The sequence below is a fragment of the Anolis sagrei genome, chromosome 2 (assembly GCF_037176765.1).
Source record: "Anolis sagrei isolate rAnoSag1 chromosome 2, rAnoSag1.mat, whole genome shotgun sequence".
Taxonomy (NCBI): Eukaryota; Metazoa; Chordata; class Lepidosauria; order Squamata; family Dactyloidae; genus Anolis; species Anolis sagrei.
Window position 1 is genome coordinate 177,083,207 of NC_090022.1, and position 15,862 is coordinate 177,099,068.

Genomic DNA, 15,862 nt, shown 5'->3' on the forward strand with positions numbered 1-15,862 from the left:
TCTGGATACACTCAACAGAGAACCTTTGTTTCTAATACTCCCTCTGAGGATCTGCTGGTGGCCACTGGAAGGAAATGTGAAAATTGAGCTGACTTGCTGGTTTTTAGTTAATTCTCTGTTGCCCTGAGTATCAGCTGCTCTGATACAAGTTAGGGGGTGTTTTGAATAATTGAGTTGCCTGCTTTCCCCACTTTGCATCTGTGTATTTCCTAGACCATTAGAAATTCAGCAGGTGAAGCTTTTTCCTAACTGTATTGTCGAAGGCTTTCATGGCCAGAATCACTGAGTTGTTGTAGGTTTTTTTCCGGGCTATATGGCCATATTCTAGAAGTATTCTCTCCTGACGTTTTGCCTGCATCTATGGCAAGCATCCTCAGAGGTTGTGAGGTACCTCACTACCTCTGAGGATGCTTGCCATAGATGCAGGCGAAACGTCAGGAGAGAATGCCTCTAGAACATGGCCATATAGCCCAAAAAAACCTACAACAACCCACTTTTCCCTAACTCTTTACTAAATCAATTAATTTCAAGGAAAAGTTGAAGGGTATAAGAACAGGACTAGTAAGGGGCTGATGGATTTTACACACCTTGAACTGAAATATGCTTTTGATTGGGTAGCTCAGGTCCCATCTACACTGCCATATAATCCAGGTTCTGAATTCAGATGATCTGCTTTGAACTGGAAGCGAAGTGAAGCACATGCTTTGAACTGGATTTTATGGCAGTGTAGAATCACATAATCCAGTTCAAAGCAGATAATCAGGATTCAGAAACTGGATTATCGGTAACTCTAAAAGCACAATTGAACTCTTGAATTGGAAATTATTGCACAATGTAAGTGAGAAAGGAGTTTATTACTGGGTATTTTTCAACAAGAAAAAAATTGCTTTTCAATCAGTTCTGGGAGACCGCAGGAGAAATCAAGGGCTGGCGTTCATGCATTTTCATCCTATCTGGATTCAGCTCCCCAAAACACAGCAGCTCAAGGCAAAAGGTGTTCATTTTACTCTTGCTCTTGAAAAGAACTCCATGCCACTAAAATGGCAATGAACTTGTAAAAGATGTTAGATGTTCCCCCCAACACACACATTCCTGTCCTGCCTTGATCTTTCCCATAGGGCTCTTCAAGCTGCTTACCCTGGAGCTGGAGGGAAACCAATTGCATGATGGAAATGTGCTCCCTACTGCCTTCAAGCCGCTCGGCAGACTCATCTATCTGCGACTGGACCGGAACCACTTCAGGGCGATCCCATCCGGTTTGCCTGCATCTTTGCAGGTGAGATGGTGGTGGTGGTGGCTCAGAGTTAGCGAGGTTTCTAAAATGGTGATCCTGGGCAGATCAAGGGCATACTTTCAGCTAAAATAGTGAAGAGTAAGTAAGACATGAATGAAGGCAAATAATAAGTCTAGCAAATGGCAACTAGCTGTGAGGTTGCTTTCAAGTTGTGATACAAAGGATAGTAGAGACTTACTTACTTACTTACTTACTTTACTTACTTTACTTACTTAGGTGATCCCTCATTGGTCGAGTAGGATAGTCTTTCAGGATCAGTATTCTTGTGGGTCCGTTGGTGACTGTGGAGTCCTATTCTTGATCTGCATCTTCTTCCGCAGTGAGGGCATTGGTTTCCAGGTGGAAGGCGGTCTCGATCAGGGTTGGCTTGACGTGCCTTCCTCTTGGCACGTTTTTCTCTTTCACCCTCCATTCGTGCCTCTTCAAATTCTGCAGCACTGCTATTCACAGCTGACCTCCAGCTGGAGCACTCAAGGGCCAGGGCTTTCCAGTTCTCAGTGTCTATGCCGGAATTTTTAAGGTTGGCTTTGAGCCCATAGTAGAGAGATAGTAGAGAAAGTAGATAGTAACCACCCTGAGTATCCCTGGGGAGAGAGGGTGGGTTATAAAATTATTATTATTATTAGGGTTTTTTGTTGTTCATTCATTCAGTCATTTCCGACTCTTCGTGATCTCATGGACTAGCCCATGCCAGAGCTCCCTGTCGGCCGTCATTACCCCCAGATGACTTTACATCTGAGGAGGATTCTACTTCCCTTTCTGAAGGCTCTTCACGTGGGTCTCATAGAGCTAAGCTGTTTGAACCCAGACGTTCTAATCGGCCGTCACCACCCCCAGCTCCTTCAAGGCCAATCCAGTCACTTCAAGGATGCCATCCATCCATCTTGCCCTTGGTTGGCCCCTCTTCCTTTTTCCTTCCATTTTCCCCAGCATCATTGTCTTCTCTAAGCTTTCCTTTCTTCTCATGATGTGACCAAAGTATTTCATCATCATCATCATCATCATCATTACTAGCCATCCCCTGCCACGTGTTGCTGTGGCCCACATGTGTGGGAGGTTTGGCCCAATTCTGTCGTTGGTGGAGTTCAGAATGCTCTTTGATTGTAGGTGAACTATAAATCCCAGCAACTACAACTCCCAAATGACAAAATCAATTTTTTGGAGTGAAGGACATACATTGGGTTGTTAGGTGTCTTGTTTCCAAATTTGGTGTCAATTCGTCCAGTGGTTTTTGGGTTATGTTAATCCCACAAACTAACATTACATTTTTATTTATATAGATTATTATTATTATTGATATTACTGAGAAGATCACATGGCCATTCAAGCTCCAGATTTTGGAAGGAGACTATAACTCCTAATCAGTGTGGGCAATTATGGGATGTATAGTCCACAAACATACAGAGGGTGACAATTAGTGATTCTTCCTTTAATCAAGTTTCATTTGCTCAGAAAAACTCAGGGTGGTCACATGCCCTCCCCTCCTCCTCCTCCTCCTCCTCCTTTGTACAAACAACAATTCCTTCTACAGCAGGTTGCTACAGCATGTTTCCTACTTTTTGAAAGAGTTTTGTATTTAAAGCCTGTTCAGTCCAAATCTGGTTTATGTATGATATAAGAAAACAATTTAAATTATGATGAGAAGAGCATTGGAGTGGCCTATCAATGGTAAGGACCTTGGGGACAAAATAAACAGGCACGCCATTGATATTTTTCTCTGCCGTCATAAAAGGCCCTGTGTTTCTATTTGAAGTTATAGTAATTATGTCTAAATTTGTATCTAAACATATCAATTAGTACATTCAGTTTCCATGCACATTTCTGTTTTATTTTGTCCTCTTTATTTCTGGCAAAGCTTTTAATCTCAACCCCGTCTGCTTTCTGAACAGTTTGCAAATGAGCAGAGGGCAAGGGCTATTGCCCTCATGTCCTGTTTCCCAGAGGCATCTGGTTGGCCCACTGTGGGGAAACAGGATGCTGGGCTTGTTCGGCAGGGGTCTTTTTAATGTCCATGACATGGACTACTTTCATCATCTTCTTTTTAGAAATGCCCCAGGCTACAGCCCTATTTCAGGTAGAAGAAGCAACAAGGGGATTGACTACTCTTGATCTCATCTTAACAAATGCGGAGGACCTGATCGATGCGGTCGAAGTGGTAGGATCCTTAGGGGCAAGTGACCATGTGCTCCTGCAATTTGAGGTACAAAGGAAGGCCGAAACTAAGACAAGTCAAACCCGCATTTTGGACTTTAGGAGAGCTGATTTCCAAAAAATGAAGGAAACGCTGAGCAGCATTCCGTGGACACAGATACTAAAAGACAAGGGAGTTACGGATGGATGGGAATTTCTCAAGAGTGAAATACTCAAGGCGCAATTGCAAACTGTGCCAACAAAGAGAAAAAATAGGACAAGTGCAAAGAAGCCAGAATGGATGTCCAAAGAACTTCTAACTGTGCTAAGACACAAAAGAGACATGCACAAGAAGTGGAAAAAGGGAGAAATCACCAAAGAAGAATTCAAACAAATAGCCAACACCTGTAGGGAAAAGGTCCGCAAGGCTAAAGCAAAAAACGAGCTCAGACTTGCCAGGGACATTAAAAACAATAAAAAGGGCTTCTATTCTTATGTCAGTAGAAAAAGGAAAAACAAGGAGGCGATAGGACCTCTTCGAGGAGAAGATGGGGCAATGATGACAGGGGATAGGGAAAAGGCAGAACTACTTAATGCCTTCTTTGCCTCGGTCTTCTCACAAAAAGAGAGTCTTCAACCTCAGCAAGATGGAGTGGATGAGGGTTTGGAGGACATCCAACCCCAAATTGGGAAAGAAGTCGTTCAGGAATACCTGGCCGCTCTTAATGAGTTCAAGTCCCCAGGGCCAGATCAACTACACCCCAGAGTATTGAAGGAACTAGCGGAAGTCATTTCGGAACCATTGGCAACCATCTTCGAGAGTTCTTGGAGAACGGGAGAAGTTCCAGCAGATTGGAGGAGGGCCAATGTGGTCCCAATCTTCAAGAAGGGAAAAAAGGATGACCCAAACAACTACCGTCCGGTCAGCCTCACGTCGATACCGGGCAAGATTCTGGAAAAGATTGTTAAGGAAGTGGTCTGCAAACACTTAGAAACAAAAGCAGTCATCGCTAATAGTCAACATGGATTTATCAAAAACAAGTCATGTCAGACTAATCTGATCTCTTTCTTCGATAGAGCTACAAGCTGGGTAGATGCAGGGAATGCCGTGGATGTAGCGTACCTGGATTTCAGTAAGGCCTTCGACAAGGTCCTCCATGACCTTCTGGCAAGGAAACTAGTCCAATGTGGGCTAGGCAAAACTACGGTGAGGTGGATCTGGAATTGGTTAAGTGGACGAACACAGAGAGTGCTCACTAATGCTTCCTCTTCATCTTGGAAAGAAGTGACAAGTGGAGTGCCGCAGGGTTCCGTCCTGGGCCCGGTCCTGTTCAACATCTTTATTAATGACTTAGATGAAGGGCTAGAAGGCATGATCATCAAATTTGCAGACGACACCAAATTGGGAGGGATAGCCAATAGTCCAGAGGACAGGAGCAGAATTCAAAACGATCTTGACAGATTAGAGAGATGGGCCAAAACTAACAAAATGAAGTTCAACAGTGACAAATGCAAGATACTCCACTTTGGCAGAAAAAACGAAATGCAAAGATACAGAATGGGTGACGCCTGGCTCGAGAGCAGTACGTGTGAAAAAGATCTTGGAGTCCTCGTGGACAACAAGTTAAACATGAGCCAACAATGTGACGTGGCGGCAAAAAAAGCCAATGGGATTTTGGCCTGCATCAAGAGGGGCATAGTGTCTAGATCTAAGGAAGTAATGCTACCCCTCTATTCTGCTCTGGTTAGACCACACCTGGAATATTGTGTCCAATTCTGGGCGCCACAATTCAAGAGAGATATTGACAAGCTGGAATGTGTCCAGAGGAGGGCGACTAAAATGATCGAGGGTCTGGAGAACAAGCCCTATGAGGAGCGGCTTAGGGAACTGGGCATGTTTAGCCTGAAGAAGAGAAGGCTGAGAGGAGATATGATAGCCGTGTATAAATATGTGAGAGGAAGCCACAGGGAGGAGGGAGCAAGCTTGTTTTCTGCTTCCTTGGAGACTAGGACGCGGAACAATGGCTTCAAACTACAAGAGAGGAGATTCCATCTGAACATGAGGAAGAACTTCCTGACTGTGAGAGCCGTTCAGCAGTGGAACTCTCTGCCCCGGAATGTGGTGGAGGCTCCTTCTTTGGAAGCTTTTAAACAGAGGCTGGATGGCCATTTGTCAGGGGTGATTTGAATGCAATATTCCTGCTTCTTGGCAGGGGGTTGGACTGGATGGCCCATGAGGTCTCTTCCAACTCTTTGATTCTATGATTCTATGATTCACTTTCTGAGTGTATGAGAGATGCTAGATCTGTAAGCTACACATTTTAAAGCTTCATGGCACTTCTCTTAGTTTTTTTTTTTACTGCAAATGTAATGTTTTTTTTGTTTTTTTTTACTGCAAATCTTGATTCTGGTGTGTAATCCAAAGAAGCAATGTTTCTACACAGTGGCCCACATAGATCCCAAATCTGTCAAGAAGAGGCATGAACTCTAAGATCTTCCGGGGAGGCCCTCCTCTTGGTCCCACTACCGTCTCAAGCGCGGTTGGTGGGGGCAAGAGAGAGGGCCTTCTTAGTGGTGGCCCCCCACCTCTGGAACGCCCTTCCAAGGGAAGTAAGACAGGCCCCATCCCTCCCCTCTTTTCGTAAGAGCGTGAAGACCTGGTGGTTTCAACAAGCTTTTGAGAATGACCAGTTCTAACTCAGCCCTACACATTGTTGAATACGACCTTATTCTTCCTACCAATTACCCAAAGGAGCCCCTAGTGACGCAGTGGGTTAAATCCCTGTGCAGGCAGGACTGAAGACTGACAGGTTGCAGGTTCGAATCCGGGGAGAGGCGGATGAGCTCCCTCTACCAGCTCCAGCTCTTCAAGTGGGGACATGAGAGAAGCCTCCCACAAGGATGATAAAACATCAAAACATCCGGGCGTCCCCTGGGCAACGTCCTTGCAGACGGCCAATTCTCTCACACCAGAAGTGACTTGCAGTTTCTCAAGTCTCTCCTGACACAACAAAAAACAAACAAACAAACAAAAAACCAATTACCCAGATCATTTCCTCTAATCGGCCCCGGAATGAACAGCCACAGACCCGTACCTTATATTATTGTGAATTAAGTGCCATAGCATTGCACTTAATTCCCGGGCCACCTAGAAATTTTGGGCTCGCACAAATCTTGGCCCGGCCTTTTTTACATTTTTCAATTACCTTGAACAGGCAGAATTCTTTTAATATATGTGTGTTATGGCGACAATTTTCATGCTTATATTTTGTTTTGTTAATCTTATGGTTATGTTGTTTTTCCCGTACCTTTGGAAGTCTGACTTGGCCACGGTGGTCCATGCTTTCATTACATCCCATTTAGATTACTGCAATGCTCTCCACGTGGGGTTGCCTCTGAAGACTGCCCGGAAGCTGCAGTTAGTCCAACGCTCGGCAGCCAGACTACTAACGGGTGCTGGGTATAGGGAGCACACCACTCCGCTGTTACACCAGCTCCACTGGCTGCCAATTAACTTCCGAGCACAATTCAAAGTGCTGGTGTTAACCTATAAAGCCCTAAACGACTCTGGCCCTGTTTACCTCTCTGAATGTATTCTCCCCTATGAACCATCAAGATTATTAAGATCGTCTGGAGAGGCCCTGCTCTCGGTCCCACCGGCCTCGCAAGCGCGTCTGGTGGGGACGAGGGACAGGGCCTTCTTGGTGGTGGTCCCTAGACTCTGGAACTCTCTCCCACTGGAGATCAGAACCGCCCCGTCTATCCTGATGTTTAGGAAACAGGTGAAGACTTGGTTATGGAGACAGACATTCGACGAGTGAGCCAACACCCTGAGATATGGATGGAGGATGATGAGCAACGATTTTAGTGTGACGACTGACCATTATAGTTATTGATTGTAATTGCTGTTTTAATGTTTTACTGTAATATGTATTATGATGTTTTATTGATTGTATGTGATATTATGGTTGGAAACCGGTCTGAGTCCCTCAAGAGAGGTGAGAAGGCCGGTATACAAAACTTTCAAGTAAATAAATAAATAAATAATGTTACCTGGGAACCACTCTGAGTCCCCTTGAAGAGATGGAGCGGTATATAAATAAAGTATTATTATTATTATTATTATTATTATTATTATTTTAAGAAGACAGATTTAAACGGGATTCCTCTCCCACCTTCTAGGAGCTCCACCTTGATTCGAACCACATTGAGGAAGTACCTGAAAGTATCCTCAACAAAACCCTGAATCTCACAGTGCTGGTTCTGAGCAACAACAAACTCCAGGAAGATCGTATTGCTCCACGTGCCTGGATAGACCTTCCGTGAGTAATGTTAGAGATGAAGCTGAGGATTGCTAACTAAAACTGCCATCCAGCCTTCCTAATTAAAGCATTTCTGATATCAATATAATAGGGGTATGTTGACAAGCAGAAATTCAGCCTGAAAAACCTACAACAACCCAGAAATTCAGAAGTTTATTTTTTATTTTGTATCAAAAGCATTGCACAAATTAGTATAAAACTGATAAAAATAGAAGGAGCACAAGTGGCTAAATATCTTTTGACCAAAAATGGGCAACAGCAACGGCATTGTCTGTAGCCTCCAAGAATTCTTCCTCTGTACATGAGGCAGGGCATAGTGGACAAGCATACAGATGCGGAGTTGTCTGTTCTGCTCCACAGTCACATAAGGTGTGTGATTCTTTTAGGTAGTGCCATTTTGCCAGGTTGTCTTTTGATCTGCTCACTCCACTTCTGAGTCTGTTCAGGGACTTCCAAGTGCCCATTCTTGGTTTGCCCCTTGAGGCAGACCCTTGTGGGGGGCCATCCAGTTGGAATTTCCTGGTCTAGTCGCCCAGAGGGATGCTCTTGCTGTTGCAGGGGGGACGTTAAGAGGATTGGTGGTTCTCGTGAAGCTTGATTTGAGTCTACCGGGAGGAGGCTGATAGCCATGCAGTGGATGGCTTTCACAGTGTTCAACCTTATTTCTTTCACATTTAGCAGCAACTTCCCGTCACACATCAGGGAAGCAATGCCAGCTAGCTTGTAGAGTCTATCAACAGGTGTAGGTTTAAGACATCCTGTGATTATTCTGCATGTTTCATTCAATGCTAAGTTCAACTGCTTCAGAAATTAATATTGTTAACATAGATGTCAATGGCACTACCTGATGCTCCATGGATGATAAGGCTTTAGGGATTTGGCCAGAGTGAAAAAGAATAAATACTCTCTAGAAGGGCTTCTTTTAACCATTGTATTTTTTTCTTTTCTGGAATTATTTATTATTTATTTACCACATGTATATCCCGTCCTTCTCAACCCCAAAGAGGACTCAGGGCGGCCTTACAAGGCGACAATTCAATGCCACATGTACACATATCATTGATAAATAAACAAAAACATTAAAACATTAAAATTAACCAGTTAAAACATCATATTAAGACAACAACTTAAAATCACATAATCCAGGTCATAATCCAGGGCCAGTCCGAATCGTCAATGTTAATTTATAGTCTCTTATTGCACTGTTCCCATTACTGACCAAAGACCTGATTCCAAAGCCATGTTTATAGTTTTTTTCCCCTGAAGGGCAGGAGGGAGAGGGCTGACCTAGTTTCACTGGGAAGGGAGTTCCATAGATGAGGGGCCACCACTGAGAAGGCCCCGTCTCTCGTCCCCACCAATTGTACTTGCGAGGGAGATGAGACTGAGAGCAGGGCCTCCCCCAACAATCTTAGCCTCTAAGGTTGCTTCTGTCTCTTTTGGAAAGGTCACAATGCCTTTCAAGAGACACAAGCAGGCTAATTCCAGAAAGAAAAATGGAAATAATGTTAATGAGCAACAAACCAATCCAAATAAATGGACCAAATTCAAAAGAAGATAGGACTCCTGAATATTAATACTTCTGGCGTGGAAGAGAATCAACATGGTATAGTGGTTTGAATGGGTTCATATCCACTCTCAGCCATGTAAATTTACTCTGTAGGATGGCATAGATGCTTACGGCATGATAAAACTAAAGCGACTGTGGATTTTAATCATTTTGTAAGATGAACAGTGTTTACCAGGATTATGCTCCTAGATGCCTTTATGGGTTTCAACACAAGGGTTTTATAGAAAAGAGACAAAATAATAATAATAATAATAATAATAATACTTTATACCCCGCCACCATCTCCCCAAGGCAGGCCAGGATTTTGATTCGGAGGGGTGGGTGGGTCTGAGTTTGATTCAGGGGAGGGGCTGAGTCTGAGTGAAAGAGGGTCTAGCCTAGCAAACCTTTTGTATCATTACCCCAATACCCCCATGCATATGGGATATATTGAGCATGGTGATCAGATCATGATATGAATAAACATAACAGTTTAAATAATGCACCAGTAAGGCCTTTTCGCGAACCACCACGAGAATTTGGGGGGGGGGGGGCTGAAGCCCCCCAAGCCCCCCCTCCCCCCCAGCTACATGCCTGCCCCAAGGGGACTCGGAGCGGCTTACATGAGGCCAAGCCCAACAACATATCAGTAAAAACAACAAAGCAATAAGCAAATAAAACAATACAATTAATATAACTCACATATAGACAATAACACAAAAAATTTTTAAAAAACCAATGGCCGGGCCAGATGTAATAGTTTTAATTTTTAAAAAAATAAATAGGCAAGGAAATCCTCTTTTTGAACAAATCTTGTCCAGAAACTCCTGATAGGCTTAAGGCTGTAGGGTTGCTTGAAGTCAGAACCAATTTAATGGCACACGACAGCAACAATATTCAAGGTAAGAAAAGTGGGCCATGCTACAATTCCATTCCTCCTCCCATGTGATTGTTCTGCAAAGTCTGTTCTTTTGAGGACATTATCATAGGGCTCTTCCACACAGTCATATAACCCAAGGCAGAAAATCCCACAATATCTGCTTTGAGCTGGGTTATTCGAGTCCACACTGCCATATATTCCAGTTCAAAGCAGATAATGTAGAATTTTATGTGTGGAAGGGGGCGTAGTTTAGGATTCTTGAAGGTCTGAATGGGTTTTTTTTTCTCTCTCCCTCACCACCATTTACAGGAAATTGGAGGCACTGGATCTTTCCCACAACCGTTTGGCACTTGTGCCTTCATTCCTGCCCCGGCACCTGAAACAGCTGACTCTGCACCACAACTGTATAGAACGTATCCCTGGCTACGTCTTTGCCCACATGAAGCCAGGCCTGGAATTCCTGCACCTCTCTCACAATGTCTTGCAGGATGATGGCATCCATGCAGTCTCCTTCTTGGGACTCTACCACTCACTGGCCGAACTGCTCCTGGACAATAACCAGCTCCAGTCCATTCCCCGTGGCATTTTGAACTTAAAGGGCTTGCAAGTTCTGCGGCTGAGCCACAATCGCATCAGGTAAAAAGAGATATTAGCAGCTAAGCATCTGTATAAAAGATAAGGCCAAAATACTCTGGAGGCATCAGATCTCATTCAATATAATAACTTTGTTTTTATACCCCGCCTCCATCTCCCCAAAGGGACTCTGGGCGGCTTACATAGGGACAAGCCCAAAGCTTAGAAGCTTACTAACCAAGTAAAGCTTGGTTAGTACTTGGAGGGGAAACCACCAATGAATGTCAGGTGTTATATAGGCTATATTGAAAAGATCACAATGACAAACTACTTCTGAACATTCCTTATCTTAGCAAATCCTATGAAATTAATGGTGTTGTTGTAAACAATCAGGCATATATTGAATTACTCCCAAGCGATTAGATCTTGTCTTATCTTGAAAATCAAGCAGGGTCAAGTCTGGTCAATACTTGGATGGGGGACTGCCAAGAAATTTGAGATCAATGTAATTGCAAAACCTCCTTGGCGTACTTCTTGCCTAAGAAAATGCTGTGAAAATTACAGGATTGCTATAAGTTGATAGGTGATTTGAAAGTACGTGTATTTTACATGCTTAGAGAAGAAGGTAGTTCCTAAAGGGAGTACTTACTTAGGTGATCCCTTGTTGACCGAGTAGGATAGTCTTCCAGGATCAGTGTTCTGGTGAGTCCGTAGGTGACTGTGGAGCCCTATTCTTGACCTGCATCTTCTCCTGGACAAGCAGAGTTGATGGCGGAGGACTATCACTTTAATGCTGGTAGTCTTTGTGTGCTGGTATGGCTGTACCAGGAGCTCCAACTTTATTTGCTTTGTATTAAATGTTTGCTTGCAGTCCAAGGTTTCAAGGAGTCTGCAGAAAGGTGGCTTCTTCTGGTTGCAGTCGTAGAGCAAGTCACCTGTCCATCATCGTTAAGTTTTGGTTCCACCCCTTGCTCAGGGCAATTGGGAAGGGTAGGGAGCCATTTTTAGTTAGTCTCAGTAAGGAAAGCTAATTTAGAGGACGTGTACAAGCTTCTCCTGTACAAAAGCTTCAACCCTTATGACTTTCCGGGGGAGAACAGTCTTAAGAGCATCCAAAGATCTCCAAAGATTTCCAGGGAAGCAGTCCTAAAGCTTTGAGGAATTTCGGAGGGAAACAGTTTTGGAAGACCAAAGAACTCCAACTGGAGAATCTACTGGCCTTACTGGTAGGTCCACTCGGTGCTCGAGATGCAGTTCGACCCGGTAGCGGAGCCCACATCAGTAAGACTTGGATTACAGTCAGCCTGGGAGAAGTTAAAAAGGGTTTTTCCTACAGAGAAAGTTTAATTAATCAAAGTCAGGTGCCAGTCCATTGAGGACTAGACTGAGAAAGCCTTGAAGTGTTGTTTGAACCATTGAAGATTTGTTGTTTGTTCCATAATAAAGACTTTGTTGCATTATCAAAGACTCTAAAGACCATCACTTCAGAAAAATCCCTGAGAACTTCTCTTTGGGGCCCCCTGGCTTCCCACTGGGCAAAGGTTTCACGTCCTATTTTAAAGGAAATTCTTTACAGGCCCAGCGTGCAACAGAACACTTTGCTTCTTCCAGCATGCTGACGTTTGTCCGGCTGTCTTCCCAAGAGATTTGCAGGATTTTCCTAAAGGGAGTAATGCAGTTTGGAAACATTGCTTTTCTTACTGGCCAGGTCTTTTGGAAATTGGAGTCTGGAGCCTGCTTAAATGATTATTGTGGCAGTTAAAGCCTCTTACAAGATCTGAATAAATATCTATGTTCTCTCTTCTTGGGCAGAAACATCCCACTGAACTCTGTCTGTGACACGCGTGTGGCAGAGGACTCCAACATTGTGTCCATGCACCTGGAGAACAACCTGATTGACCGCCGCCGCATCCCACCCACAGCTTTCTCTTGTATCAAAGCGTATCACAGTGTGGTGCTGCGGCCACAGCAGAATGAAGATGAGGATGACTACTAAAGAGACAACCCTAGCAAGTCATTCCCAACATCGGTCAGATAGACCCAACACTATGGGCACAAAAATAGATCCCACCCATCCTAGGGGTGGCTGTGGAAAGGAAACTCTTGCTCTTCAAGATATTTCAGTGTCAGAATATGTTACAAAAAGATGTACCTCCTCAAAACCTTCTCTGTTGTTTCATATTCCTTCTTCATTTGAAGGGTACATCTTTTGTGGACAGTCTTTGAAGTTGTGAGTAATGAAAGTGTATGGGAAGCCTATGGAGCTTTTCTCTGATCTGCCTCTTCATATGTTTTCCAAACACAATACAACTCCAATGTCTTTGGGAATATGTTCTTGGCATGCATGTTGATATGCAAAAAAATAATAATTGGATAATAGTGAACATTACTGGAATGAAAGACTCCTGGCCCAAGAATACCACAGAGGCCATATTTATTGGATGTGGATAAAGGAAGCTCCAGATACTGGATCCAGAGATATGCAGGTTGCATTGTATAGGGATATGGAAGATCAGGCAAGAATCCAGGCTTATAAGCACAAGCACATATTGATTCTCACCCCAAAATACTTAAGCCCCCTTTCCTTCACCTTGACTATCTTGCTGTCAAATTGCTCACTAGATTTCAGTAATAAACTATGTCTTTAGATTTCTCCCCCTTCAAACAAGTTGGATGCGATTTTCCTGCTTCTTGGTAGGGGGTTGGACTAGATGGCCCACAAGGTCTCTTCCAACTCTAGGATTCTGCAATTTTAAGTTAGGATGGTGGTAGAATCATAGAATCAAAGAGTTGGAAGAGACCTCATGGGCCATCCAGTCCAACCCCCTGCCAAGGAGCAGGAATATTGCATTCAAAGCACCCCTGACAGATGCCCATCCAGCCTCTGTTAAAAAGCTTCCAAATAAGGAGCCTCCACCACACTCTGGGGCAGAGAGTTCCACTGCTGAATGGCTCTCACAGTCAGAAAGTTCTTCCTCATGTTCAGATGGAATCTCCTTTCTTGTAGTTTGAAGCCATTGTTTCGCGTCCTAGTCTCCAAGGAAGCAGAAAACAAGCTTGCTCCCTCCTCCCTGTGGCTTCCTCTCACATATTTATACATGGCTAACTTATCTCCTCTCATCCTTCTCTTCTTCAGGCTAAACATGCCCAGCTCCTTAAGCCGCTCTTCATAGGGCTTGTTCTCCAGACCCTTGATCATTTTAGTTGCCCTCCTTTGGACACACTCCTCTGGTAACTAGAAGACAAGTGCCAGCGCTCAGCAAAAGGTGCAAACATTTCCAGAGAGAGGTTCATTTGCCATATTTAAAGAAAATACTTATAATCCACTTAAAAGTATGTGTATGTATACATGTCTTCAAGTTGCCTGTCAACCTATGACAACTATATTAATTTCCTAAGTTTTTTAAAGGCAAAGAATATCCAAAAAGATGGGTTCGCAGTTATCTTTATTCTCTACAATAGATTTTCCTGCTGTAGCAAAACTTCCATTTTTCATATATTCAATTTTTCATATAGTCAACAGTGTGTTCACTTAGATATTCATCTGTCCTCGTTCTGTCTTTCCTAAATAGACAACAATTCATTTAAGAGGCTACTTGATTGTTGTTTTATGCTATTAGCTGTTCCCAATGACACATTCATCCATCCACAGTTATTTAGACATGGATGCATTGCACATGCTCCCCACTGACACATTTTCATTACCTCCATCTGTTCTATTTGATAAATGCTCCATCATATACCTTCCTCCAGCTGCTTTTAAAATACCCCAGGTTCTCTGACCTCCTTTCGCTTTGTCTTATTTCTACTGCGTGAACAGATTTCTTAAGTGCAAAAGTAGTTTGCACTCAAACTGGGAGGGGATGCGAGCAGTTGGGTGAAATTACGCCCTTCCCAGTAGGTTCAGACAAAAGCCAACTGCTGCAGCTCTCCTAGCTTGAAAGTTCTTCTTCAAGTATAATGTTCGCCATCTTGACCACACTCTGATGTTGCTTAACTCCCAGTATCTGTCTGCAAAATTATCGAAAGTATGTATTTACCATATGTAGCTGTATATCTAATTATTCACCTCCACACTTAACCATCCATCTACAAGTAGAGATGTACACTGCATGGTGTATGTGTCTGTGTGTATGTATGGAGTATCTCTATTTAGGAACTACCAAGGGATGGGAGAAAGTGGTGGGGAAAGGATTTGAGCCTCCTTGTGGAGAGAAAAAGTTGGGCATAAATAAATACAATAAACATAATAAACATAATAAACATAATAATAATAATAATAATAATAATAATAATAATCCTACTGATAGTCCCAACTAGCAAGAACTCACTACATCAACAAGATGTATGTAAGTGTTGTTGATTCACCCTCCAATAATTGATTCAGTATGTCTACACAGACTGGGATTTCCAAGGATGTAAGCTGATGTATTTATACTATGTAGAACTTTTTTAAAACAATGGATTATGAATTAAACTATCTTTTGAGTAAGAGCTAATCAATTCAAATTAGACCAATGTTTTATAACAGAAGGTGACATGAATTTACTGTTATTTTTTGAGTTATTGAAATTCAATAAAAGATTTGGACTGCAGTGATATTGCTTCTTCTAGTCCTTCTCTTGGAAACCAGCATGGTTTAGTGATTTGACCATGGGCCGTTCACATTCTCTCAGCCCCATTCCACACCGCTGTATGAAATCCACATTGAATTGGATTATAGGTCAGTGTGGACTCAGATAACACAGTTCAAAGCAGATATTGTGGATTATCTGCCTTGATATTCTGGGTTATGTAGCTGTGTGGAAGGACCCTCCTCTTCAGAGGAAGCATGCATGTAGCTGGGGGGGGGGGGGGCTTGGGGGGCTTCAGCCCCAACCCCCCACGAAATTCTCATGGTGGTTCGCGAAAAGGCCTTACTGGTGCATTATTTAAACTGTTATGTTTATTCGTATCATGATCTGATCACCATGCTCAATATATCCCATATGCATGGGGGTATTGGGGTAACGATACAAAAGGTTTGCTAGGGTAGACCCTCTTTCACTCAGACTCAGCCCCCCCCCCCCGAAACAAACTCAGCCCTCCCCCCCCCCCCCCCGGATCGAAATCAT

At 43.3% G+C, this 15,862-nt stretch overlaps 1 protein-coding gene across 2 annotated transcripts in view; it reads left to right on the plus strand.

Moving 5' to 3' along the window:
• The window catches only part of LOC132765469 (uncharacterized), a 29,380-nt gene extending 16,122 nt beyond the window's left edge, over positions 1-13,258 (plus strand). For both annotated transcript variants that reach the window (XM_067464200.1, XM_060759751.2), the window contains 4 exons: positions 1,119-1,276; positions 7,607-7,746; positions 10,485-10,811; positions 12,561-13,258. In XM_067464200.1, coding sequence (XP_067320301.1) covers positions 1,119-1,276; positions 7,607-7,746; positions 10,485-10,811; positions 12,561-12,744 — 809 coding nt within the window. In that variant the 3' untranslated portion in view covers positions 12,745-13,258. The remainder of the gene's footprint in view (positions 1-1,118; positions 1,277-7,606; positions 7,747-10,484; positions 10,812-12,560) is intronic.
• The last annotated feature ends 2,604 nt before the right edge of the window (positions 13,259-15,862 follow it).